The sequence below is a fragment of the Micropterus dolomieu genome, linkage group LG18 (assembly GCF_021292245.1).
Source record: "Micropterus dolomieu isolate WLL.071019.BEF.003 ecotype Adirondacks linkage group LG18, ASM2129224v1, whole genome shotgun sequence".
Classification (NCBI taxonomy): Eukaryota; Metazoa; Chordata; class Actinopteri; order Centrarchiformes; family Centrarchidae; genus Micropterus; species Micropterus dolomieu.
In genome coordinates, this window is record NC_060167.1 from 9,587,002 (window position 1) to 9,613,169 (window position 26,168).

A 26,168-nucleotide genomic window follows, 5' to 3' on the forward strand; every position below is an offset into this window, starting at 1 on the left:
CAAAAAATTGGGTTTGGACTCAAATCCTCCAACTGAACATGAGATTTCGGGGAGCAATACTGTGTGATGTACCTGGCTGTGCACTAACAATAAATCACATACGTCTACTTTTACATCAGGGCCACAGAACACATCAACTGTAGTAGTGGAGACAATGAAAACTGAGATTTGATACCAAATCCTTAATGGTTTTTATAGAAACTCTGTTTACAATTAAAATATCAATCTGTGGGAGCTTTTGTAACTAAAATGGTACTCAAATGTTGATCAGAGATGGGGAACAATGTGCCACGGTGGTTTGCGGAGGATTCCGACAACAACTTTAATATGTAAAATCAGCTGCTGTGTTTTGGGTGGAGTTTTGTGCCGTATTTACGTTGTATCATGCAGACCGTATTTACGTGCATTTCAATTAGACAACACATTTACACCAAACTCCAATTTGTAATTCTGAGTTGGAGGTATCAGGAATTTCAGCTACGATATGTCCCACTTGGTGAAAAGAAGTGAAGAAATGACAAACAATGGTTGCAAAGTCACCACCACTGGCAGTCACATCTAAATAAGATGGATAAAATTGATTCAGATAATTAAAAAGAGCTATACGCTCTTACAAATTGTGTTACAGACTTGTAATACAAATCTGTAAAAGCATATCATATTAGGTAAAAAAGGTAATACGATATCAATAAGTAATTTAGACTTAATCTCAATGTATCTGTTGTGGTTACAGTGCTAGCAGCAGACAAACAGCACGTGGCTGCCAAGCTAGGCAGCAGCAGGAGGCCGATGATCTAGTGAATGTGCAATTATGTTTATTGTGCTGCTGCAGCTGCTTCGCCTGCAACCATTGCCGCCACAGACATGCAGCTAAGGCATCTACAACAATTTATGGGCATGGGTAACGTGAATTATGCACCTCTTCACCTAGAAAAACTACAAATAAAATACAAAAATGGTCTTTGACCATCAGCTTCAAAGTCTGATTATCTGGTCTGGACTACTCAACAATGTTTATGATTTTAGTTAGCTGAACTTAATTTTAATTGTGTAATTTTTTTAAACATTATTTAATAATAACGGGAGATTCTTACTCTTCTGCTGACAGATTTCTTGCCCTTCCTGGCTCATGGCTCCCTGTTCCTGCCGTTATCTTTACTGTTGGCAGGATGTTTACAGATCTACCTACCCATGTAACAGCATATGCACGTTTATTGAAATCTACAGAGATGCGTTGACTTGGCGGAGACAATTTTAAAGAAAAGAAGATCCACCTCAAGTCGGGTGTACGTTAGGTTGTCTAGCCTGCTGCAGCGTCTGTACTGTCAGGACCAACACAGCTCAAGTCAGCATTGTTGACATTCCACTAAAAGCGAGTGTGAGTAAATCTGAAATCTACTGATTCCAGGTCTGCAGTTCGGGAAAATGTGCAATAATACCTCAAGCTAGTTTTAATACAACAATGACGGTGTTGCGTGCGCTACCTGTCAGGTTTCCATCTAATGCATCAAAACTCATTTTAAATCAAACAGATGGACAACAGTGACGAGTTACCACAAGTGCACCGTAGTCCTAGAATCTAAAATGGCAAGAGCAAAGGTTATGTAGATATTTACAATATTTCTTTACATTGTTTTCCATGAGAGGGACCTAAGAAAACTACTTTTTGCACATAATTTTTTATACAAAATGTTTTCCCTACCTTTCTGTACCAGGGACTGAGGCCAGTGGAATGACTGTAGATAGAACGACAGTCTGTGTTGATGTTTTATTTATGAACTATCATTGTAATTTATGGAGGAAAAAATCAGTTCATTGTTATTGTGTTGGACATATTTCAATATTTTTCTTGTGATGGTATAACAAAACCATGTGAACAGTTTATATGCTCTTTAAAATATACTTAATTTACTTAAAAGCTGGTAAATCTTTTATTTACAATTTTCAAAGAGTGAACACAAAATGTGAATATTATTGTCTCTTTAAATGGCTAAATTGAATTTTACTGTTGTTTTGTGTCATTATGACATGTACATATTGATTTTGTCAAGGTGCAGGTGAGGTTGGAGTTAGTAACAGGACATGCTGATGCCATCAGACACCTCCAGTGGTTTATCATGTGATTCTGTAGGTTTATAGCTGTGTTATGGAGGCTGTATATACAGCACAGAGATTAACATTGTAGTATTAGTATGTTTAACACTCACAATATTGTCAAAATTCATGGAAAGTTGTTCAGTTTGTTCTGAATGTTAAATGTGGCATCCATGAATTATGAGTAGGATCACTGACACTCTGCTGCTTAAAGGAACACTGCAACATTTTAGATAAACCATATGAGTCTCTGTGCTCTCCAGAGTCAGATGTTGCAGATGGATCAGTTTTATCTCTGTGTCCAGGACAACTCCAAAGCTGTCCGATTTAAATGTTTAATCTTATTTAAAAGTTGTGGTTTTACAGGATTTGTTTAGATTAGTTGACACAAAGAGAAGCAGGGGAAGATATTATTGTCCCTAGCCTACTCCAAAGCTGTCTGATTTGCATGATCCTGTTAGCTAACAAGCTAGTCATCAATCCAACATTTTACAATGCCACAAGAGTCCAAAGTCCAAAATGACAGAAGCTGATTGATATACTTCCTCTCTGGCAAGAAAAAAATTGCAACAGAAAAGGCCTTTTTCACAGAAGACATTTTGATGTCATGTCACAGTAGGAAAAGCAGAGGTGTAAATAATTAAATTAATAATGGTTGAATTCCTTCCTGCTTTGGTTTCAGGGTCCTGGCATGCTGGCTAACTCTCTTACTAATATCATGGCTTACTGAGACACTTGATTAGAGCAGAAAAAAATTTCATTTGTTACATCTGTGCATCTGTGCGTGTGTGTGTGTGTGGTATGGATATTTTGATCTAATCAATCAGCAGTGACTGACGTATACGTCCTGTCAACATCATTTTCAATCAACACTAAAGCTGTAGTAGGGGTCGCTAGGAGCAAGTAACTTAACGTTAAGAAGTATGTTGATTTAAGAGCTGTTAAGTTGACTTACAGCAACATGTACAGCTGTAAATATCTTGTTCATGCTTAGCAACATTGTTGTGTAAATTCTTCTTACATTCCAATTTGTGATCACCACCCTACATTGACTTGGTTGTTTTCCAAGCAAGGATATAGTCGTCACTCAGCACAACACCAGACATATTTAAATTACTGAACAAATCAGGGATGTGAGAGTGAAGTCTGGAAATCAGGCTAAGCTGGGTGTAGTGACTGCATGCACCACTTAAAAAGTTTTGTCCTTGTAGTGGGGTTGCCAGGCCTAAGCAACCGGTTTGTTTAAATCAGACAGCTTTGGAGTTTTTCTCTTTTGATCGACCTAGGCCAGCAGTTTCCCTATGCTTCCAGTCTTTGTGCTTAGCTAAGCACAGTCTATGTCTGTATGGGATGCACAGAGATGAAACTGATACCCATCTTCTCATTTGACTCTTTAGAAGACGGAGAAAAAGAGGATTTACAGAAATCTCAATCTGTTTGTTTAAAACACTTGGAATCAGAAGAGGAAGACGTGGAATCAAACCACCACCACCATGTTGGTTTTCACGTTTTCCCTCTCTCTCGGCTGTGACTCAAACAGTCTGAATAATGGATGACGAAGAAAGATACCTCCCCCATCACTTTCTTTGCTTACGTTACACAAGGGCACAGAGAGCTGAAAATAGCGCTGCTGTCCTCGTGATGCAAAATTAAAAGCACACTGGAGCGGAGACACTTGCTGCTGGGGAACTCAACACTAATTTTACTCCATCTGACAATCCCTCCATCCAGCCTGCAACACCACCTCCATCTGTCTGTGCAAGGGTACTTTTCACAACAGCAAGCTTTTTTGGAATATGATGATGTACATGTGATTGTAATAAAGAGATTTTAATTAGCTATGACATGGGGGTTTTGTGTCTTAATTCATGTTTCTGACGTTTATGAACAGTAACCCTCAGGCTTTACTTGAGGCCAAATTTTACATGTAGATTGCTTCACATTCCCTTCATTGAAACACACAATCATTCATGTTGGGTCATTCATTTCTAAACCATTACATAAATAAGTCAGGACCTTATTTCATCAAGGGTTGCCAAGGTTTGGATAAAAGCAGTTGGTTTAAAATAATACAACTTCAGAGTTCACCTTAAATAACTGTTGACAGTATTTGATGAGGTTATGAGGGATGCAGATGGCATTTTTTCAAATTATTTTTACATAATTGCACAAGATATCTGCTTCTGTTCTAAAGCTCAGAATCAAAAAAGAAAAAAGAAAGAGGTTAGGGGAGACCGGGGATGGATGTAACATTTTTGACATTTCTGTCTGTATCTTGGAGCTCTTTTAAGCCAGTGCGTTCAAAATGTGATTCAAAGTTGGGAGGGTTACTTTAAAAATGTAATCAGTAACGTAATCCAAGTACCACAAAATAAAAGTAATGTAATCTGATTACTTTTCTCTATGTCATTCCTATGGCAGTATCTGGCCCGTCAATGACAAAAAATATGTCTGGTAGGTATTCTTGATGATATTTAAGAGAGTGGAAAACCATTTTAAGATGTTGGTGACTCATTCTGCACTTGTTGTATTAATTTAGCGTCCAATGAAAAGATTCTCAATATGACCCTGCTGAATAGTTTTTCTGGGGCTGGGCCCCACTTATTACTGTACAAAAACACAACTTTTTCACAGATTTTGGAGAAATTGGATCATTTTTGATGGAGTAATATTAGAAACATGGAGGAGAAAATCTGATGTCTCTGGCTGCTCTGCCTCAACTCTGTGACTCACAGAGTTTTCTGGTGGACAGATCGCTTTATTTGTTGCTGAAGTTAGTTTACAGCTACTAGCTGCTGTTATTAGCTCAGTTTGCTTTGCAACCACTGGTCAAATTAGTTCTGCCCGTACTGGGAGGTCAGAGCATCGGGGGAGTGTTTACTCTACACTGTATAAGTGTGTTTACACCTTTACTCAAGCACTGGAGGTTTTCAGGACGGGGCGGGGGACCCACTGTCACACTCTGCCGGACAGCCATTCTTTGTGTTGCACTTTTTAGTTAGTATCTTCCTTATAGTATGTTGGGTTTTGGGGGTCTGTCTTGTCTGTCGTCTAGTGTTTGGTAACCCTTGTCATGTCTGTTACCCCAGTTATCCCTCTGCATGTCTGTCTCTGTTTTCCCCTGCTCTCTCTCCCTGCCTGTGCTTCATTAGCCTCATGTCTTTCACCTGTGTTGCTCCCGCCCTGCTCGTTAGTCCCTGTGTGTATATATATACCTGGTGTTTCTGTCTTGTCATTGTATGTTGTCACCCTGTGTAGCAGTGTGTCTCGTGTCTCCAGCCTTACTCACCGTGTCTCCAGCCTTACTCACCGTGTCTCCAGCCTTACTCACCGTGTCTCCAGCCTTACTCACCGTGTCTCCAGCCTTACTCACCGTGTCTCCCTGTAACCCTGCTCAGTTTTGGATTCTAGTTTTCACCCTTTTGGATTTCTGTTGGACAGCCTTTGTTTTGGGACTCTGTCATCAGCCACTCAGTTTGTAAGTGTGCTTGCCTTTTGTTTGTTTATTAAAACCACTGAACCATACCTGCTCCGCTCTGTGTCCTGCGTTTGGATCCTCCAACCTGCTCCACCCTGCCTTCACCTCAAACCCGTGACACCCACCAGGGAGTGTAACCTCGCACAGCAGCTTCCCAGTAAACACAGCATCAACAGGACCGAATACAGCGACAAAGACAAAAGGATGATGATTTACAGAGTTTCTTGATGGATAGCTTAACTTTTTGCTAATATGCTAACTGTAGCCTATCTGTCTCTCTATCTGTGGCTGGTTAGCTCGGTCGGTTAGCCCCGGTGTGCCAAGAGCCAGACCTGGCAAGAAAACCACCTCGGTACTGTATTCCTATAGTCAAAGTGTTCGTTCCAGGTCCAGCAGCTGCCGTGTTCACTTGCTGATAGGTGGAACCAGTCCCTCGGCTCTACTAGCGAATGTAAACGTCAATCAATACCTGCAACACGTCCCTCGCTAGCTTTGGATTTTTACAGAAACCCGTAGGGTGAATTGCCCTAATGTGGGGCATATTGCGATGTGAACCCAATGTATTAAATCAACACCCAATACCATTTTAAAAACCTCAGGATGCGTCCTAATCAAAAGAGAAAATACAGATAAGACATTCCTAAAGGAAATGACAGACATATTGGTGCTCTTAGTGCAAATTCTTTGAGACCACTGGCGACTACCTAAGGTGGGACAGGTGTTTCCCTAATGTGGGACACTGAAAGTATATTGTAAAAAATAACCTTTATTCATGTAAAATAAAAAGTTACTAACTGGCTTGGTTATGGATGAATGAAACATTAATAACTGAACATCAACTAATAATATATATCATATAATATAGTTTTGATGCAATTATGACAAAGACATTAAGCAACTGTTGACACAGGCCTTATGTTTTGCAGATAGAAAAGAGTTAAATGCACAATCAGAATTCCTGACTCTAATTTATTTTACTTCACAACAAACACAAACAATGCCTTTTATCCTGCCTTTTCTTAATTCTGCATCTCACTCTGCATCTGAAAATCTCTGTGTCTTTCTCTGCTTTGCCATTGTGATTTGAAATACATTTAAATGAATTAATCATTAGATGCATAAAATTAAGTGTATTGGTTTTATTGTTTTTTAAATTAAGAGCTATTTTTTCATTTAAAGACATCTACTCCCTACACACACACACACACACACACACACACACACACACACACACACACACACACACACACCCAAAAGCCTTCAAACCACCATCCCCCAAAGAATAACAATTTCCCATCAGGACCTTAAACAATTACTGTGTGTGTGTCAGACACATACTTAAATTCAAATAAAATGCAGCTAAATATTTCCATTGTTGTTAAAACTAACCCAGACTCTTGTAGCTGAAGTAGCTTGCCTTACAGCTTACAGCTAAAACACTAACAACTTGCATGAAAGATATCTACATAGAGACACAATAAATGTGATTTAAGTTTGAGTTTAGCTACAAAGCAGGCAATGCTATAACAAAAAATAAATAGCTGTTCTGCTACAGGGTGTTACTTTTTCCCATGTGGAATAAGGACTAAACTGAAGGTGTGCAGAGTGAATCAGGTGATTCGTATCTTGTTCCTGATTGGAGAAACTGACCGTGTTACAACTATCCCAGTCTCTCCTACTTATAATCATCTTTTTGACACTGCTGCATGTGGCCTTTGTTGCATTTGTATTACTTATTTAATTGATACAGCAGGATTACGATAGTCTTTTCATAAAGTATATATATTTTAGTTGAAATCTACAAGTACTAATTTTGATTGAATTGATGAAACTTGATAAACTTTTTTTGAAATGCAGTGGTTAATTACTAGTCAACAAACGCAGTGGGAGCATTTTCAGTGTTTCTCTCACATTATTATTATTATTTTTGTTTTTACTTTAGTGCCTTTATCGGCTCGAGGTGTTGTAGGAGACAGTGGTTTCCTTAAACCTTTTCTCTTTCCAAGAGGCCACGCATTGCAGCTAATATGATGCGTAATGAGACACACTTACATTATATTGATCCTATTGATCCCGTTAAAGCAGTGAAAAGTGTGGGAAACAAGGGAAAAGTGACTCAATGAGACAAAAGATCAAGACATCTGTCCAGAAGACTCAGAGGTCAATGAAAACCTACTCATCTGTTTCAGAATGAATATTACATAAGAGGATGTATGGCAATGTGATCAAAACAAAGTTTAAATAAATTTCTGGTTTGGAGGCAGCACGCATGCATTATACTTAAAATAAAAAAATCAAAAAAAGTGTTGTAGTGTACATATTCATAATGTTTTGAATCTCTGGAGCATCTGACACCGCCACCCAAGGTTAATTAAAGATTCAAGGAAACTTAAAACTTTTAGTTGACTTTGCTCTTTGTTTCTGCAGCTCAGAAAGCCTCTGGTGGAGAAGTTACGCAGAGAAAGAATCAACAGCAGCATTGAGCAGCTCAAGTCTCTCCTGGGTCCAGAGTTCCTCAGACAGCAGCCAGACTCCAAGCTGGAGAAAGCAGACATCCTGGAGATGACAGTTTATGTCCTGAGACGACTGCAGCAGCAGCATCAAGCTGTGGACTCTGCAGCTGTCGATCAGGGCTACTCCAGGTGTGTCCAAGAGGTGGATCACTTCCTGTCCACAGAGGAGGTGGAGACACAGTCCCAGAGAAGACTTGTGAACCACTTCAACAAGCTGCAGTCTTCCTCTGGCCTAGATTTCTTTCAAAAGATGGAGTGTGGGAAAACTCTGGAGAGCAGAGTTTAGCATGATTAGCAGGCTCAACCCCACCAGCAGCAGACTGTTCTCCAAAGGGATTTGGCACACTTCAGGAAACAGCTGCCCCAACCCCCCATCCTCATTCTGAAGGTTTTACACAGTTGCTGATACAAAGGCAAAAATATGATTAGAGGATAAAAAATGCACGAAATTGAACGGAAGTTGATAAAATCACTTTCCAAATCAATTGAGCTGATTCTTTACAATGAAATTGTACTGTACGCCAATGGTGTTCTTTCCCTCCAGATGGTTGGTGACGTCAGGCTCTGGTTCTACTTCAAAGCACGTCCAATATCGGTCACAAAAGGTCCATTTAAAGTCCTTCTGTTGTTCATTGACCACAGCATTCAGGGAGTCAGTGTGGGAAACTGAGACCAACTTTCTACCCACACTGACTACAAGGCACAAGCCAGAAGAATGTGCAACATCTGGACAGCAGAATGATCGTCGTTCTCAAGTTTTTTTTGAATATCTTTTAAATACGTCATGGAAATAATGCGTAATATCTGATAAAAGTGATGTTCAATAAAACAAAAGGTTGAATTTTAAGAAAAGAAAAAAATCTGATTGAATTATCAGACAAAATGAAAGAAAATTGCATTAATCGCACTTGCTAGAGTTTAGGTTGTGGCTCAAATACAGCATTTAATGCTAAATTTAAATAAATGACAAAAAAAATGCTATGTGTCAAGTAGGCTATGAAGTCTTTACCCTAGATGCAATTAACTGTCAGTGTCCCACGTGTGTGATGAGATGATCAGTGTGTGCTCAGTCAAAGTCATTGCTGCATCATCTGCTCTCTCAACAGGGTCACCACTTTCCCAGAATCACACAGAGTCTCCCTCCATCTCCCCCCAGTCCTCCACCTGTTCCCCTGAGATCTAACCATTGTCCCCCAGGCAATAACAGCATTCAGCGTGCTGCATCCCTTGTTGTCTTACTGACCTCTCTGATTGGTTGAAACTGTGAGAAACTCCAGCCAGACCAAGACCCACACATTCATATGGAGATGTGGGACTATAAATAGGAGGGATGAAGCCAGCAGAGATCAGATTCTCTCAACAGAGACCTCTACAGCACTGAGATCCAGCCATGGCACCTACAATCAATGCAGCAATGACTGATTCTCAGGAGCATCTGACTCTGACCCACAAGGTAAACTGAAGATTCAAGGAGACTAAATGTAATTCATGAGAGTCTGTTTTTGTTCATGCTAACATTATACTGCAGAACAAGTGTATTAATGACTTTGTTCTTCTTTCTGCAGCTCAGAAAGCCTCTGGTGGAGAAGTTACGCAGAGAAAGAATCAACAGCAGCATTGAGCAGCTCAAGTCTCTCCTGGGTCCAGAGTTCCTCAAACAGCAGCCAGACTCCAAGCTGGAGAAAGCAGACATCCTGGAGATGACAGTTTGTGTCCTGAGACGACTGCAGCAGCAGAATCAAGCTGTGGACTCAGCAGCTGTCGATCAGGGCTACTCCAGCTGTGTCCAAGAGGTGGACCACGTCCTGTCCAACGAGGAGGGGGAGACACAGTCCCAGAGAAGACTTGTGAACCACTTCAACAAGCTGCAGTCTTCCTCTGATAAGAAGGTGAGAGAGGCTGACATCTCTCTTCTGAGCTCCACAGTCCAGACCAGCATTATCAAAGAGAAGAGTCTGGCCAGGAGCGCCCCCTGGAGGCCGTGGTAGACACCTACAGACTGGAGTTAGTACCAGACAAACTGAGATGACCACATTGGTCAAAGATTACTGAACTGAATTCTTTGAATTCTTTTAGATTTGTTCTTCTGTATGTACAGAATCTGTATTTTCTGTTTTTTCTTTGTGCATGATGACGTTTCCTAAGGAAATGACAGTGACAATATCTTTCAAGTTTAGAAAGAGAACATCTTGTCATGCATTTTGCATGAACCAAATCTGATTGCATCAACAATTATTATTATACTTCACTGTACATCATGAATTGGTAGTAATTAATGCTATTGAAACATATTTTATGTTTGATTGGTATTGATCAACTTGATCAGAAAACTTGAACTGTCTTTTTTATGGACATATTGTTATAACAGACTTTCCTTCACTTAAATCTTTTTATAAGACAAAACTGATCTGTTGTGAGATCCAAAGGTTTATCATTTAAAAAAAAAAGATTTGCTTAAAGTCACAATTTTTCTGTGATACTTTTATGCTCCACTGTGTCATGTGTTGGTATAATATAAAGTATAAAGCAATGGTGATATTTGTTACATGTTGAAGCTACTGATGATTTGGAATTGATCCAAAATCTGTCCTTTTGATGGACATTTTGTCATATTGGACTGTCCTATATTTTTGCAAATTATTAACAAATGATCTGTATTAAGATCGATATGTTTATCCTTTTATGGTAAAGGGTCTGTTTCACTTCACACTGTCACAGTTTTTAAGTGACAATATAATCTTTACATCTTGAGAATCAGTTGAAGTTAAATGTTATTGAGAACTATGTGATCTGTTGTAAGATCAGCTTTTACTACTTTCTCTTTTGTTCACTAAGTGAAAATGTTTGAATCCATTTGGGAAAGAATTCTCAAAGGACAGTGAGTACTGTGTCCTCAAATATTGTAAATCATTGTCTTTTATAAAGACAGCTGTTCCTTTACTCTCTCTGAGTACAGTGTGTCTTGTAGAAATCTACAAGTTGTTGTTGTGATGTATCATCACCTCTAGTTGGAGTTTTCTCACTTCATGTGGCTCATCGTGCCTTGTTGAATAAATAAACACTGCCAAATGAAATGTTTCTGTTCTCACGTCATCGTTTTTTATTTTGACTTAATTGATAGAGGTCTCCATCAATGTTTCTACCGTTGATTGACAAATTAGGATGCCATTCAGCATAATTTATCTTTGACAAACCATTTTAGTGTAAATCTAAGCAGAGTAATGTGGTTCAATAAATCTTTTTGATGAAGGGGAAATATCAGTGTAACATAACTTCATTTATATGGATCAAGTTAAATATAATAGGAATTGAGAACAATTATTTTCTACAGATATTTTCATTGAATTACATCAATGTTCCAACCTTGAATGTAAAATTATTCAAATTAAATTCAGCACACACTTTCATTGTGTTTGATAACTCATGTAAGCATAGAAAATTATGACACAGTTACATGAAGATGTTTGATGAAAGGGCTTTATCAATTTTATGTCACTAAATTTAAATGCAGTAGGTCAAGCCTTCAAACCCGATAGAGCAGATGTAGATCACAAATTATTTCTGTTTAAACTGTCAGTTTCAGGTGTTTCAATGTAAAAAGTCTCAAGTTAAGGGCGTCACTTTGTGATGAAAAGTGGTGGGGACACAGGGGCTCAGATTCGGGGTGTGAAGAGACACTTACCTAATAATAAATCTATAATTAATCTTGCTAAGATTTTAGTTTTTGCAATGCACCAATTTATGGTGGAAATGTTTTTATTTATGTAAAAGGAAACACAAAATTCTGGAGGCTGGTGACATTTCAAAATATTTAAATATAACAGAATATAAGTCAGTGCAGCTCTCAGGCATTCTGTGTTGCTTTCAGATCTGTTTCTCCTGTAGATCAACTTAATATCATCCCTGCTGAGGCAACACATATGTAGGCATGATTTCACCCCTCTTTTGTCATGTTCAAAGGGAGAGAACTGAATACTTGGCCAAAATGAAACTGTGTCAAGGAGTTGTTAAAGTTACTGATTGTTGCATATACGTTTTTGGGTCATTTTATAATCAGTAGCTTGTTTTTTTTTAGCTTAAGTTCCTTTTTTGGTCAATGCACATTTATTTCTTCTATAATGTAATTGCATTGCATGTTTTCTTAATGTGCAAATAAACCTTTCTAAAGGCATTTTCATTTGTTATTTAACTGCAAGTAATATATTCAGAACGTTTTTTAACAAATTATGTGTTTAAAAAGTGGTGGGGACAAAATCAGCCATTTCAAAAAGTGGTGAGGACATGTCCCCAGCGTCCCCATTGTAAATGACACCTATGTCTCAAGTTATCCATTTTACACCTTCAAACAGGTCAGACATTGTATTTAATGATGTGCATACTATGACACACTTCTATTGTTCCTGCAGTGAAAGCAGTGAAAGGACAGAGTGTGGGAAACCAGAGGAACCTCACTCACAGAGCCTTGTGGGACAATAGATCCAGACCTTTTGCCTCAAGAGATTAAAAGGGATACAGGCTAAGAGGCTTTAATTTTTTGAGCCAGTTTCCAACCATAGACTCTGCTCTTTTTTTCCATTGTGAAAATTTATTGAAGTTGCAGTTTTGAAAAGTCATAATGTACGTTTCTGTCAGTTAGGTTAAATGTGAAAGTGCATTTTTAATTAGAATTTATAATGTTGGATATTTAGATTGTTTAGTTTAAATAACATTTCAGAATAACAGACTTACAATATAATATTATTCAACTGAAAACAAGGTGCTGAAAAAATAACTCTGTTCAGTATTGATACCAAACAGGTCAGTGTTTTCATCTGACTAAATATGAACACAGTCAATAGTCACATGTTGCCCTCAGTGTGTATTGGTTAATATTTACAATAACATTTTTTAAAAATGCGTTGGTGATTTCTCCTCTCATTTTCTATTTAACCCAATGTTGACTTTATTTACATATTTTACAACATCTTGATGAGTTTGAACTGTAAAAGAGAAAAAGACAATAAATTGCATCCATGTGTGAATAATATAATCCTGAAGTGTCCATTTAGACTTTGGTACATGTCTAAATTTCATTGAATGGACGGAGTGTGGAAAAACTCTGGAGAGCAGAGTTTAGCATGATTAGCATCCTCAACTCCACCAGCAGCAGCAGACTATTCCCGAAAAGGGATTTGGCACACTTCAGGAAACAGCTGCCTCAACCTCCCATCCTCATCTATAGAGATGAAGGTTTTATCCAGTTGCGAATACAAAGGCACAAATATGATTGGACGGTCAAAATGTATGACAATGATTGGAAGATTTTTCCAAATCAATTGAGCTGATTCCTTAAAATGAAATTTCTGTGATCATTTCAAACTTTACAAACTGTCAGAACCAGCCAATGACGTCCTTTCCCTCCAGATGGTTGGTGACGTCAGGCTCTGTTTCTACTTCAACACACGTCCAGTATCAGTCACAAAAGCTCCATTCAAAGTCCTTTTGTTGTTCATTGACCACAGCATTCAGGGAGTCAGTGTGGGAAACTGAAACCAACTTTCTACTCACACTGACTACAAGGCACAAGCCAGAAGACTGTGCAACATCTGGACATCAGAATGAGCGACAGTTTTTTAGAATATCTTTTAAATACATCATGGAAATAACACGCGTAATATCTGATAAAAGTGATGTTCAACAAAACAAAAGGTTGAATTTTAAGAATGAAAAATCTGATTGAATTATCAAGACAAAATGAAGGAAAACTGCATTAATCGCACTTGCTAGAGTTTAGGTTGTGGTTAAAATACAGCATTATAGCTAAATTGAAATAAATGACAAAAAAAATGCTATGTGTCAAGTAGGCTATGAAGTCTTTACCCTAGATGCAATTAACTGTCAGTGTCCCACGTGTGTAATGAGATGAACAGTGTGTGCTCAGTCAAAGTCATTGATCCCAGCATCAGGCAGCAGATCTGCTCTCTCAACAGGGTCACCACTTTCCCAGAATCACACAGAGTCTCCCTCCATCTCCCCCCAGTCCTCCACCTGTTCCCCTGAGATCTAACCATTGTCCCCCAGGCAATAACAGCATTCAGCGTGCTGCATCCCTTGTTGTCTTACTGACCTCTCTGATTGGTTGAAACTGTGAGAAACTCCAGCCAGACCAGGACCCACACATTCATATGGAGATGTGGGACTATAAATAGGAGGGATGAAGCCAGCAGAGATCAGATTCTCTCAACGGAGACCTCTACAGCACTGAGATCCAGCCATGGCACCTACAATCAATGCAGCAGTGACTGATTCTCAGGAGCATCTGACTCTGACCCACAAGGTAAACTGAAGCTTCATGGAGACTAAATGTAATTCATGAGAGACTGTTTTTGTTCATGCTAACATTATACTGCAGAACAAGTGTATTAATGACTTTGTTCTTCTTTCTGCAGCTCAGAAAGCCTCTGGTGGAGAAGTTACGCAGAGAGCGAATCAACAGCAGTATTGAGCAGCTCAAGTCTCTCCTGGGTCCAGAGTTCCTCAAACAGCAGCCAGACTCCAAGCTGGAGAAAGCAGACATCCTGGAGATGACAGTTTGTGTCCTGAGACGACTGCAGCAGCAGAATCAAGCTGTGGACTCTGCAGCTGTCGATCAGGGCTACTCCAGGTGTGTCCAAGAGGTGGACCACGTCCTGTCCAACGAGGAGGGGGAGACACAGTCCCAGAGAAGACTTGTGAACCACTTCAACAAGCTGCAGTCTTCCTCTGATAAGAAGGTGAGAGAGGCTGACTTCTCTCTTCTGAGCTCCACAGTCCAGACCAGCATCACCAAAGAGAAGAGTCTGGCCAGGAGCGCCCCCTGGAGGCCGTGGTAGACACCTACAGACTGGAGTTAGTACCAGACAAACTGAGATGACCACATTGGTCAAAGATTACTGAACTGAATTCTTTGAAATTTTATGGACTTGTTCTTCTGTATGTACAGAAGCTGCATTCTGTGTTTTTTCTTTGCGCAATATGACGTTTCCTAAGGAAATGACAGCAACAATATCTTTCAAGTTTAGAAAGAGAACATCTTGTCATGCATTTTGCATGAACCAAATCTGATTGCATCAACAATTATTAATATACTTCACTGTACTTCCTGTGTTGGTAGTAATTAAGGTTGAAACATATATTATGTTTTGATTGGGACTGATCATATTGTTCAGAAAACTTTGACTGTCCTTTTATAGACATATTGTCATAACAGACTTTACTTCACTTAAATCTTTTGATAACACAAACTAATCTGTTGTGAGAGCCAAAGGTTTATCATTTAAAAAAACAAAGGTTTGCTTGAGTTTACAATTTTCCTGTGATACTTTAATGCTCCACTGTGTCATGTGTTGGTATAATATAAAGCAATGGTGATATTTGTTACATCTTGAAAGGTATTAATGATTTGGAATTAATCCAAAATCTTAACTGTCCTTTTGATGGACATTTTCTCATATTGGACTTACTTATTTATGTGATTATTACAAATGACCTGTATTAAGATCAATATGTTTATCCTTTTACTGTAAAGGGTTTGTTTCACTTCACACTGTCACAGTTTTTAAGTGACAATATATTCTTTACATCTTGAGAATCAGTTGAACGTTATTAAGAACAATGTGATCTATTGTAAGATCACTTTTTACTACTTTCTCTTTTGTTCACTAAGTGAAAATGTTTGCATCCATTTGGGAAAGAATTCTCAAAGGACAGTGAGTACTGTGTCCTCAAATATTGTAAATCATTGTCTTTTATAAAGACAGCTGTTCCTTTACTCTCTCTGAGTACAGTGTGTCTTGTAGAAATCTACAAGTTGTTGTTGTGATGTATCATCACCTCCAGTCAGAGCTGTCTTACTTCATGTGGCTCATTGTGCCTTGTTGAATAAACAAACACTGCCAGCTGCAAATATTCTGTTCTCATGTCCTTGTGTCTCATGGTTACCCTCTTCATAATGATGAAAGGGACTTTTTCATTAAATTTAATCAATGTTCTTACCTTAAACTAAAAAATAAATTTCAGCACACATGTCAATTATGTTTGCAAAACTTACCTAAGCAGCAAATTATGATACAAGCCTATTTTAAATTATGCTTCAAAATCATTTCTGTATAACTTTCAGTTTCAGGCGTTTTCACGTAAAACGTTTAAACCATTTACCTCTTTAAACAGGTAAAACATTGTATCTAATGATGTGCATAATAAGACACACTTCTATTATTCCTCCAGTAAAAGTAGAGAAAGGACAAAGTGTGCGAAAACAACTCACTCACAGAGCCCTGTGGGACAGTAGATCCAGACCTTTGCCCTGACGAGACAGAGATCACAAAGGACACTGGCTCTTAACATTGGAACTTGTTTTAAATCATACCTTTGGTTGTAAATGTTCTTCTGATATAAATCAGCACTCTTCAGTATAATTTAATTTCATCGAGCAAGAGCCAATATTTTTAGTACAGATTGGTTACACAATGTATGTTAACTGTGAAATATATTTAAACATAGGAATGTGGTAAAATCTTATTTAACATGTGTTTCTCAGAACGACAACCTTGCGACACTCGGGCTTGGAGAAGCAAACAGCTGAAACAGAAAACTACAGCACACAGGTCATATGCTAACAGGCTGGTCAACACAGTGACAAATAGAAAATCCACTGAGACCATTTGCCTATAAGGTGACGTTGAGAACAAACCAGAAATAACATTACTGAATAACTTGAGGAGACAGGAGAAGAGCTTGAGAGCTGAAGGCTCTCGCTCCTATTGTAGGTTTGGAGACTTTAGGAACCACAAGAAACCCTTCATTCTTCAAAGAGAAGTGTCCAGTCGACAGCGCCCTCTGGCGGCCGTGGTAGACACCCACAGACAGGAGTCACTGCCAGACTAAATGAGATAACCACATAGGTGTCATTTACACTGGGGACGCTGGGGACACGTCCCTTCCACTTTTTGAAAGCATTTTCAACAAGTTTTCTGAAAATTAGCTTGCAACAATAAATGTTAAATAACACATACAAATTCTATGAGAAAGGCTCATGAAATGCAATGTAAATATAGAAGAAACAGAGCCTTGACCCCCAAAAAGACAAGGGAGGGATTTGGCACACTTCAGGAAACATTTGCCTTAAGCTCACGTCATCATCTATAGAGCTAAAATTTGATCCAGTCCAGGATATTTACATTTTCTGCAGCTACTAGTTGAAAAAGAAGGTGCAAATTTAACATAATGATGATTGTATTTTTTGATAGTGTGTTAAAATTGTATCAGCCTTGGTGGGTACCTATGGTGTTCTTTCCATCCAGATGGTTGATGACGTCAGGCTCTGTTTCTATTATAAAATATGACATGCACCCTCACAAAAGCTAATTTGAAAGTCCTTTTGTTGTGCACTTGATGACTTCTTGCAAAGAATCGGTGTGGGAAACTGAGAGCAACTTTCTATTCACACCAGCTACCAGCCACAAGACAGAGGACACACATGCTACATATGAACACTAAGATGATTTTGTCTCAGTTTAAACAGTAATATATAAGAATAAAATAGACATATTACGTTGATTGCAAGTGCTTTGCAATACTGACAAAAGTCTGTTTTGATTTTAAATTAATATTCTAGAATTTAGGAAAATGTATACAGCTAAACACTGTAGATTAATAATTATATAATAATGGTAAAGGATGTATAAATTCACACCCACAAAGTAAAGTTAAAGAGTGAATAGCATGAGCATGTGCTCAGTCAAAGTCATTGATCCCAGCATCAGGCAGCAGATCTGATCTACAGGGTCACCACTTTCCCAGATTCACACAGAGCTCCACCTTTTCCCCTGAGATAGATCATCTAAACCTTGTCCCTTTCTAAAATAACCACAGAAAATGTGGCAGCTAAGCATAGGGATTTCTCAAATTTTTTCTTGTTTGACTGGCAAATGGGAAACCAGAGGAATTCCTCACTCACAGAGCCCTGTGGGACAAGAGATCCAGGCATTTGCCCTCAAGAGATTAAAAGGGACGCAGGCTGAGAAGTTTTCATTTTTGGAGCCAGTTTTAAATCAAAGACTAATTTTTTCCAGTCATGAAAATCACCAGTTTACATACAGTATAGCCCTATTTTATGGTTTCTATTAAACACAATTTTGACTTTAAATTTTTTGAAATTAAATCTGTTTGAGCGTTTCCCTGTACAAAATAAAGTAAAGACAATTAATGACCTCCATGTGCGAAAAAACAGAATCCAAAAGTGACCATGTGGATTTAGACCCATTCCTAAGGTTGTGTGGGAAAAGTCTGGACAGCAGAGTTTAGCATGATTAGCACCCTCAACCTCACCAGCAGCAGACTTTTCTCCAAAGGGATTTGGCACACTTCAGGAAACAGCTGCCTCAACCTCCCACACTCATCTATTGAGCTCAATTGTTTATCCAGTTGCGGATACAAAGGCAGAATTATGGTAAAAATATACGACAATAATTGAGTTGATTCTTTACGATGAAATTTCCACAATAAGTTTAAACTTTACAAACTGTCAGAACCAGCCAATGACGTCCTTTCCCTCCAGATGGTTGGTGACGTCAGGCTCTGTTTCTACTTCAACACACGTCCAGTATCAGTCACAAAAGCTCCATTCAAAGTCCTTTTGTTGTTCATTGACCACAGCATTCAGAGAGTCAGTGTGGGAAACTGAAACCAACTTTCTACCCACACTGACAACAAGGCACAAGCCAGAAGACTGTGCAACATCTGGACATCAGAATGAGCGACAGTTTTTTAGAGTATCTTTTATATACATCATGGAAATAACAAGCGTAATATCTGATAATAAAACAAAAGGTTGAATTTTAAGAATGAAAAATCTGATTGAATTATCAAGACAAAATGAAGGAAAACTGCATTAAAATACAGCATTATAGCTAAATTTAAATAAATGACAACAAAAATGCTATGTGTCAAGTAGGCTATGAAGTCTTTACCCTAGATGCAATTAACTGTCAGTCACCCACGTGTGTAATGAGATGAACAGTGTGTGCTCAGTCAAAGTCATTGATCCCAGCATCAGGCAGCAGATCTGCTCTCTCAACAGGGTCACCACTTTCCCAGAATCACACAGAGTCTCCCTCCATCTCCCCCCAGTCCTCCACCTGTTCCCCTGAGATCTAACCATTGTCCCCCAGGCAATAACAGCATTCAGCGTGCTGCATCCCTTGTTGTCTTACTGACCTCTCTGATTGGTTGAAACTGTGAGAAACTCCAGCCAGACCAGGACCCACACATTCATATGGAGATGTGGAACTATAAATAGGAGGGATGAAGTCAGCAATTACCAGATTCTCTCAACGGAGACCCCTACAGCGCAGAGATTCAGCCATGGCACCTACAATCACTGCAGCAATGACCGATTCTCAGGAGCATCTGACTCTGACCCACAAGGTAAACTGAAGATTCAAGAATATGTCAATATCCTTGATGGCAGACTGTCTTTTTGTCTTTGTTTGTTCATGCTAACATTATATTGCAGAAAAAGTGTATTAATGACTTTGCTCTTCTTTCTGCAGCTCAGAAAGCATCTGGTGGAGAAGTTACGCAGAGAGCGAACAGCAGCATTGAGCAGCTCAAGTCTCTCCTGGTTCCTCAGACAGCAGCCAGACTCCAAGCTGGAGAAAGCAGACATCCTGGAGATGACAGTTTATGTCTTGAGACGACTGCAGCAGCAGAATCAAGCTGTGGATTCAGCAGCTGTCGATCAGGGCTACTCCAGGTGTGTCCAAGAGGTGGATCACTTCCTGTCTAAAGAGGAGGTGGAGACACAGTCCCAGAGAAGACTTTTGAACCACTTCAACAAGCTGCAGTCTTCCTCTGATAAGAAGCTTAGAGAGGCTGACTTCTCTCTTCTGAGCTCCACAGTCCAGACCAGCATCACCAAAGAGAAGAGTCTGGCCAGGAGCGCCCCCTGGAGGCCGTGGTAGACACCTACAGACTGGAGTTAGTACCAGACAAACTGAGATGACCACATTGGTCAAAGATTACTGAACTGAATTCTTTGAAATTTATGGACTTGTTCGTCTGTATGTACAGACATTTCCTAAATGTACATTATCTTTCAAGTTTAGAAAGAGAACATCTTGTCATGCATGTTGCATGAACCAAATCTGATTGCATCAACAATTATTATTATACTTCACTGTACTTCATGTATTGGTAGTATATAAAGATATGGTAACATTTGTTATCTTTTAATTGTTATTGATCATAGTGATCAAAAAACTGTCTTTTTTATGGACATATTTTCACAATACACTTTACTTCACTTAAATGTCTCACTCAAAACTGATCTGTTGTAAGATCCAAAGGTTTACAATTTTCCTGTTATACTTTTATGCTTCACTGTGTCATGTGTTGGTACAATATATAATGCAATGGTGATATTCGTTACATCCTGAAGGTTATTGATGATTATGTGATTATTACAAATGATCTGTATTAAGATCAATTTGTTTATCCTTTTACTGTAAAGGGTTTGTTTCACTTCACACTGTCACAGTTTTTAAGTGACAATATATTCTTTACATCTTGAGAATCAGTTGAACGTTATTAAGAACTATGTGATCTATTGTAAGATCACTTTTTACTACTTTCTCTTTTGTTCACTAAGTGAAAATGTTTGCATCCATTTGGGAAAGAATTCTCAAAGGACAGTGAGTACTGTGTCCTCAAATATTGTAAATCATTGTCTTTTATAAAGACAGCTGTTCCTTTACTCTCTCTGAGTACAGTGTGTCTTGTAGAAATCTACAAGTTGTGGTTGTGATGTATCATCACCTCTAGTTGGAGTTTTCTCACTTCATGTGGCTCATTGTGCCTTGTTGAATAAACAAACACTGTTACCTTCTTCATACTGATAAAAGAAGGACGTTGTAATGTAAAAATGTTTCTGTTCTCATGTCATCGTTTTTTTTTTTATTTGTATTTTGACTTAATTGATAGAGGTCTCCATCAATGTTCCTACCTTTGATTGAGAAGTTAAGGTTCAGCACAGAAAGTAGTTATTTTATCCGTAACATACCTTTTTAGTGTAAAACTAAGCGTATTAATGTGATTCAATAAAGACTTTTGATGAAGGGGGATTATCAATGTTTTATCTCTCTATTCATATGGAACAAGTCAAGTATTTAAATCAAATGAGAACAATGACATCCTATAGACATTTTATTGAATTGCATCAATGTTCCAACCTTGTACTGAAACTTATTCAAATTAAATTCAGCACACACTTTAATTGTGTTTGTATTATTTATGTATGCATGGAAAATTATGACACATTTACATCAACATGTTCAGTGAAGTGGCTTTTTTATTTTTATATCCCACTAATTAACTGCAGTCGGTGAAGCCTTCAAACAGATAGAGCAGATGTACATTTCAACCTTTGCTGTAAAATCATTTCTGTTTAACTGTCAGTTTCAGGTGTTTTGATGTAAAATGTCTCAAGCTAACTATTTCATTCTTTAAAGAGGTCAGATGTTGTATAAATGAGATGCAATATAAGACACACTTCTATTGTTCCTGCGGTGAAAGCAGTGAAAGGACAGAGTGTGGGAAACCAGAGGAACCTCACTCACAGAGTCCTGTGGGACAATAGATCCAGACCTTTGCCCTCAAGAAATTAAAAGGGATGCAGGCGAAGAAGTTTTCATTTTTGGAGCCAGTTTCAAATCATAGACTCTGCTTTTTTTTTTTTCCAATGTGAAAATCACTTTTACCAATTTGACATGTATTTTAATTTTCTGAAGTTGCAGTTTTGAAAAGTCATTATTTATGTTTCTGTAAGTTAGGTCAAATGTGAAAGCACATTTTTAATTAGAATTTATAATGAATGATGTTTAGATTGTTTAGTTTAAATAACATTTCAGGATTACATACTTACACGATAATATTATGCAATTGAAAACCAAATGCTGGAAAAAAAGAACATTATTTGTATTGATACCACACAGGTCAGTGTTTTCATCAGACTAAATATGACCACAGCCAATAGTCACATGTTCTCCTCGTTGTGTATTGGTTATAATTACTATGAAGGTTTTTAAAATGGCATTGCTGATTTCTTCACTGATTTCCATTTACCCAACATTGACTTCATATATATTTTTAATAAAATACTGTTGAGCTTTTCACTGTGTCAGATCCCGGCTCATAGAATGTGACAGAAAGGGGGAGACCAAGTAGATTAAAGTGCCAAAAAGATGTTTTATTATTAAAGAAACTATGAACAACATATCTATTTACAGAACATGAATGTGATAATTGTGGCATCAGTGATGAGTGGAATGCATGGATGAGTGAGAAACTTATCAATGAAGGTTGGCAGCAACTCAGGACAGCAAACAAACCCAAACCAGGAGATGTGGAGCCTAGGAGACAGACAGACAATGAGACAAGGGTGATGTACCGTGGTATGTAGCTTAGGCTGAGGCCTACACAGGTGTCAGCCCATTACCTCCCACACTGCCAGCTCCTGCAGGAAGCAACCAATGAAGCCAAAGCAGGCAGAAAGGGAGGGGTTGTAATAACTGTAAAATTGAAAAGACAATAAATTACATCATGTGTGAATGACACAATCCTGAAGTGTCAATTTGGACTTTGGCACATGTCTAAATTTCTTTCAATGGACCAAATGTGGGAAAACTCTGGAGAACAGAGTTTAGCATGATTAGCATCCTCAACACCACCAGCAGCAACAGACTATTCCCCAAAGGGATTTGGCACACTTCAGGAAACAGCTGCCTCAACCTCCCACACTCATCTAGCTGAAGGTTTTATCCAGTTGCGGATACGAAGGCACAAATGTGATTGGATAGTCAAAATGTGTGACAATGAGTGGAAGTTGTTACTAAATCAAGTGAGCTGATTCCTTAAAATGAAATTTCTGTGATCATTTTAAACTTTACAAACTGTCAGAACCAGCCAATGGTGTTTTTTCCCTCCAGATGGTTGGTGACGCCAGGCTCTGTTTCTACTTCAACATACGTCCAGTATCAGTCACAAAAGCTCCATTCAAAGTCCTTTTGTTGTTCATTGACCACAGCATTCAGGGAGTCAGTGTGGGAAACTGAGACCAACTTTCTACCCACACTGACTACAAGGCACAAGCCAGAAGACTGTGCAACATCTGGACAGCAGAATGATCGTTATTCTCAAGGTTTTTAGAATATCTTTTAAATACATCATGGAAATAACATGCGTAATATCTGATTACAAATAGTGATAGTTGTAAGTATGTTCAATAAAACAGTGGTTGAATTTTAAGAAATGAAAAATTTGACTTAATTGTCAAGACAAAATGAAGGAAATTTGCATTTGGACTTGGTAGATTTTAGGTTGTTTAATTTAGCTACATGGAACATGCAAAGTGTTTTTTACTATAAAAGCAATTAACTGTCTCCTATGTGTGTGATGGTGGTGCCAGCGAGTGCTCAGTCAATATCATTGATCCCAGCATCAGGCAGCAGATCTGCTCTCTCTAAAGGGTCACCACTTTCCCAGAATCACTGAAGATTCAAGAATATGTCAATATCCTTGATGAGACTGTTTTTGTTCATGCTAACATTATATTGCAGAACAAGTGTATTAATGAATTTGTTCTTTTTTCAGCAGCTCAGAAAGCCTCTGGTGGAGAAGTTACGCAGAGAGTGAATCAACAGCAGCACTGCTTTTATCTTGTATTGTTTTTGTATTATTGTCTCTTGGGTATTTTTGTCTTTACACTTGTTAAAGCACTTTGTAACTTGTTTTTGAAAAGTGCTCTACAAATAAAGATTATTATTATTATTATTATTATTGAGCAGCTCAAGTCTCTCCTGGGTCCAGAGTTCCTCAAACAGCAGCCAGACTCCAAGCTGGAGAAAGCAGACATCCTGGAGATGACAGTTTATGTCCTGAGACGACTGCAGCAGCAGAATCAAGATATGGACTCTGTCAATTAGGGCTACTCCAGCTGTGTCCAAGAAGGGAGGCTGACTTCTCTCTTCTGAGCTCCACAGTCCAGACCAGCATCACCAAAGAGAAGAGTCTGGTCAGGAGCGCCCCCTGGAGGCCGTGGTAGACACCTACAGACTGGAGTTAGTACCAGACAAACTGAGATGACCACATTGGTCAAAGATTACTGAACTGAATTCTTTGAAATTTTATGGACTTGTTCTTCTATATGTACAGAAGCTGCATTTTGTGTTTTTTCTTTGCGCAAGATGACGTTTCCTAAGAAAATGACAGCAGCAATATTTTTCAAGTTTAGAAAGAGAACGTCATGCATGTTGCATGAACCAAATCTGATTGCATCAGCAATTATTATTATACTATTATACTACTATGTGTATATATGGAAACATATATTATGTTTGATTGGTATTAATCATATTGACCAGAAAACATGAACTGTCCATTTTATGGACATATTGTCATAATAGACTTTACTTCACTTAAATCTCTCATGTGTTGGTGCAATATAATATTTGTTACATCTTGAAAGGTATTGATGATTATGTGATTATTGACAAATCATCTTTTTTAATATCAATATGTTGTTCCTTTTACTGTCAAGGGTTTGTTTAATGTCACACTGTCTCTGTCCGGTTTCTTTACATCTTGAGAATTAGTTGAAGTTAATTTCTTATTAAGAAGATCAGTTTTTACTTTTTCTCTTTTATTCACTGAGTGAAAATATTTGAATCCATTTGGGAACAAAATCTCAAAGGACAGTGGTACTGTGTTCTCAAAGATTGTAAATCATTGTCTTTCATAAAGACAGCTGTTCTTTACTCTCTCTGAGAGTGTGTGTTGTAGGAATCTACAAGTTGTTGTTGAGATGTATCATCACCTCTAGTTTTCTTACAATTTTCAGTTCAATTCAGTTCAGCTTTATTGGCATGAATGTAAAACAACAATATTGCCAAAGCTACAAAGGAATTACAAAAGAACAATTCTTTTCATACATTTCATTAAATAAGTAAATAAAACAGTAAAAGTGTGTGTTTGTGTTTTTCTTCATGTGGCTCATTGTGTCTTGTTGAATAAACACACACTGCCAGCTGAAATGTTTCTCTTTTCATGTCCTTGTGTCTCATGTTTACCCTCTTTATAACAATGAAAGAAATCAATGTTCCAATCTTCAGTTGCAAAAATATATTATTAAATTCAATACACATTAATTGTTTGTGCATGAGTTACCTAAACAGCAAGTTATGACCCAGTTCTATCAAGATGTTTGATGAAATGTGTGCTTAAGTGAATAAAGTTAGAATGTTTCTTCAACTGTAGAACAAGTTCACTGCCATTAAAAAAACAACATAAACTGTAAATATAACCAATATGCACTAAGGTCAACATGTGACACTTAGCTTGGTTCATATTCAGACACTGACCTGTGTGTTATCAATATTAAACAATGTTCCCCAACTTAATTTTGTTAACGAAGAATTTCACATGTGTGTGTGTCCCTGCGATGGATTGGTGACCTGTCCAGGGTGTACCCCGCCTTTCACCCTATGTCAGCTGGGATTGGCTCCAGCCCCCCGCAACCCTGTACGCAGGATAAGCGGTTGATGATGGATGGATGGATAAATTTTAAATAATAATAATAATGATAATAATAATAATAATAATAATCTTTATTTGTAGAGCACTTTTCAAAAACAAGTTACAAAGTGCTTTAACAAGTGTAAAGACGATAATACCCAAGAGACAATAATACAAAAACAATACAAGATAAAAGCATGAAAACATTGAAAAGACTAAAATACACATTTAAGATAAATATAAAATTAGTAAAATACAATAAAATAAAAGGGATAAAATAAAGTCAAATAAGATCGGGAAAGGCTCTCCTATAAAAATATGTTTTAAGAAGGGACTTAAAAGAGTTCACTGACTCAGCTGACCTGATTTCCTCGGGCAGGCTGTTCCAGAGCCTCGGGGGCCTGACAGCAAACGCTCTGTCCCCTTTAGTTTTCAGTCGAGACTCTGGAACAGACAGCAGACCTCTGCCCGAGGATCTCAAGGTACGTGCTGGTGTG

At 38.2% G+C, this 26,168-nt stretch overlaps 3 protein-coding genes and 1 pseudogene across 3 annotated transcripts; all 4 read left to right on the forward strand.

The window, feature by feature from the left end:
* The first annotated feature begins 7,781 nt into the window (after nt 1–7,781).
* On the forward strand, nt 7,782–8,727 carry LOC123986738 (transcription factor HES-5-like). Its single transcript, XM_046075081.1, has 2 exons — nt 7,782–7,793; nt 8,000–8,727. Exons 1-2 carry the CDS (start codon nt 7,782–7,784, stop codon nt 8,369–8,371), a joined length of 384 nt encoding a protein of 127 aa, XP_045931037.1. The 3' UTR covers nt 8,372–8,727.
* A 376-nt stretch (nt 8,728–9,103) lies between these two features.
* On the forward strand, nt 9,104–10,103 carry LOC123987599 (transcription factor HES-5-like). The gene is made up of 2 exons (XM_046076617.1): nt 9,104–9,538; nt 9,651–10,103. Exons 1-2 carry the CDS (start codon nt 9,476–9,478, stop codon nt 10,071–10,073), a joined length of 486 nt encoding a protein of 161 aa, XP_045932573.1. The 5' UTR covers nt 9,104–9,475; the 3' UTR covers nt 10,074–10,103.
* A 4,204-nt stretch (nt 10,104–14,307) lies between these two features.
* Nucleotides 14,308–14,957, forward strand: LOC123987598 (transcription factor HES-5-like). The gene is made up of 2 exons (XM_046076616.1): nt 14,308–14,401; nt 14,514–14,957. Exons 1-2 carry the CDS (start codon nt 14,339–14,341, stop codon nt 14,934–14,936), a joined length of 486 nt encoding a protein of 161 aa, XP_045932572.1. The 5' UTR covers nt 14,308–14,338; the 3' UTR covers nt 14,937–14,957.
* A 4,510-nt stretch (nt 14,958–19,467) lies between these two features.
* On the forward strand, nt 19,468–20,070 carry LOC123956594 (annotated as a pseudogene).
* Nucleotides 20,071–26,168: the final 6,098 nt, after the last annotated feature.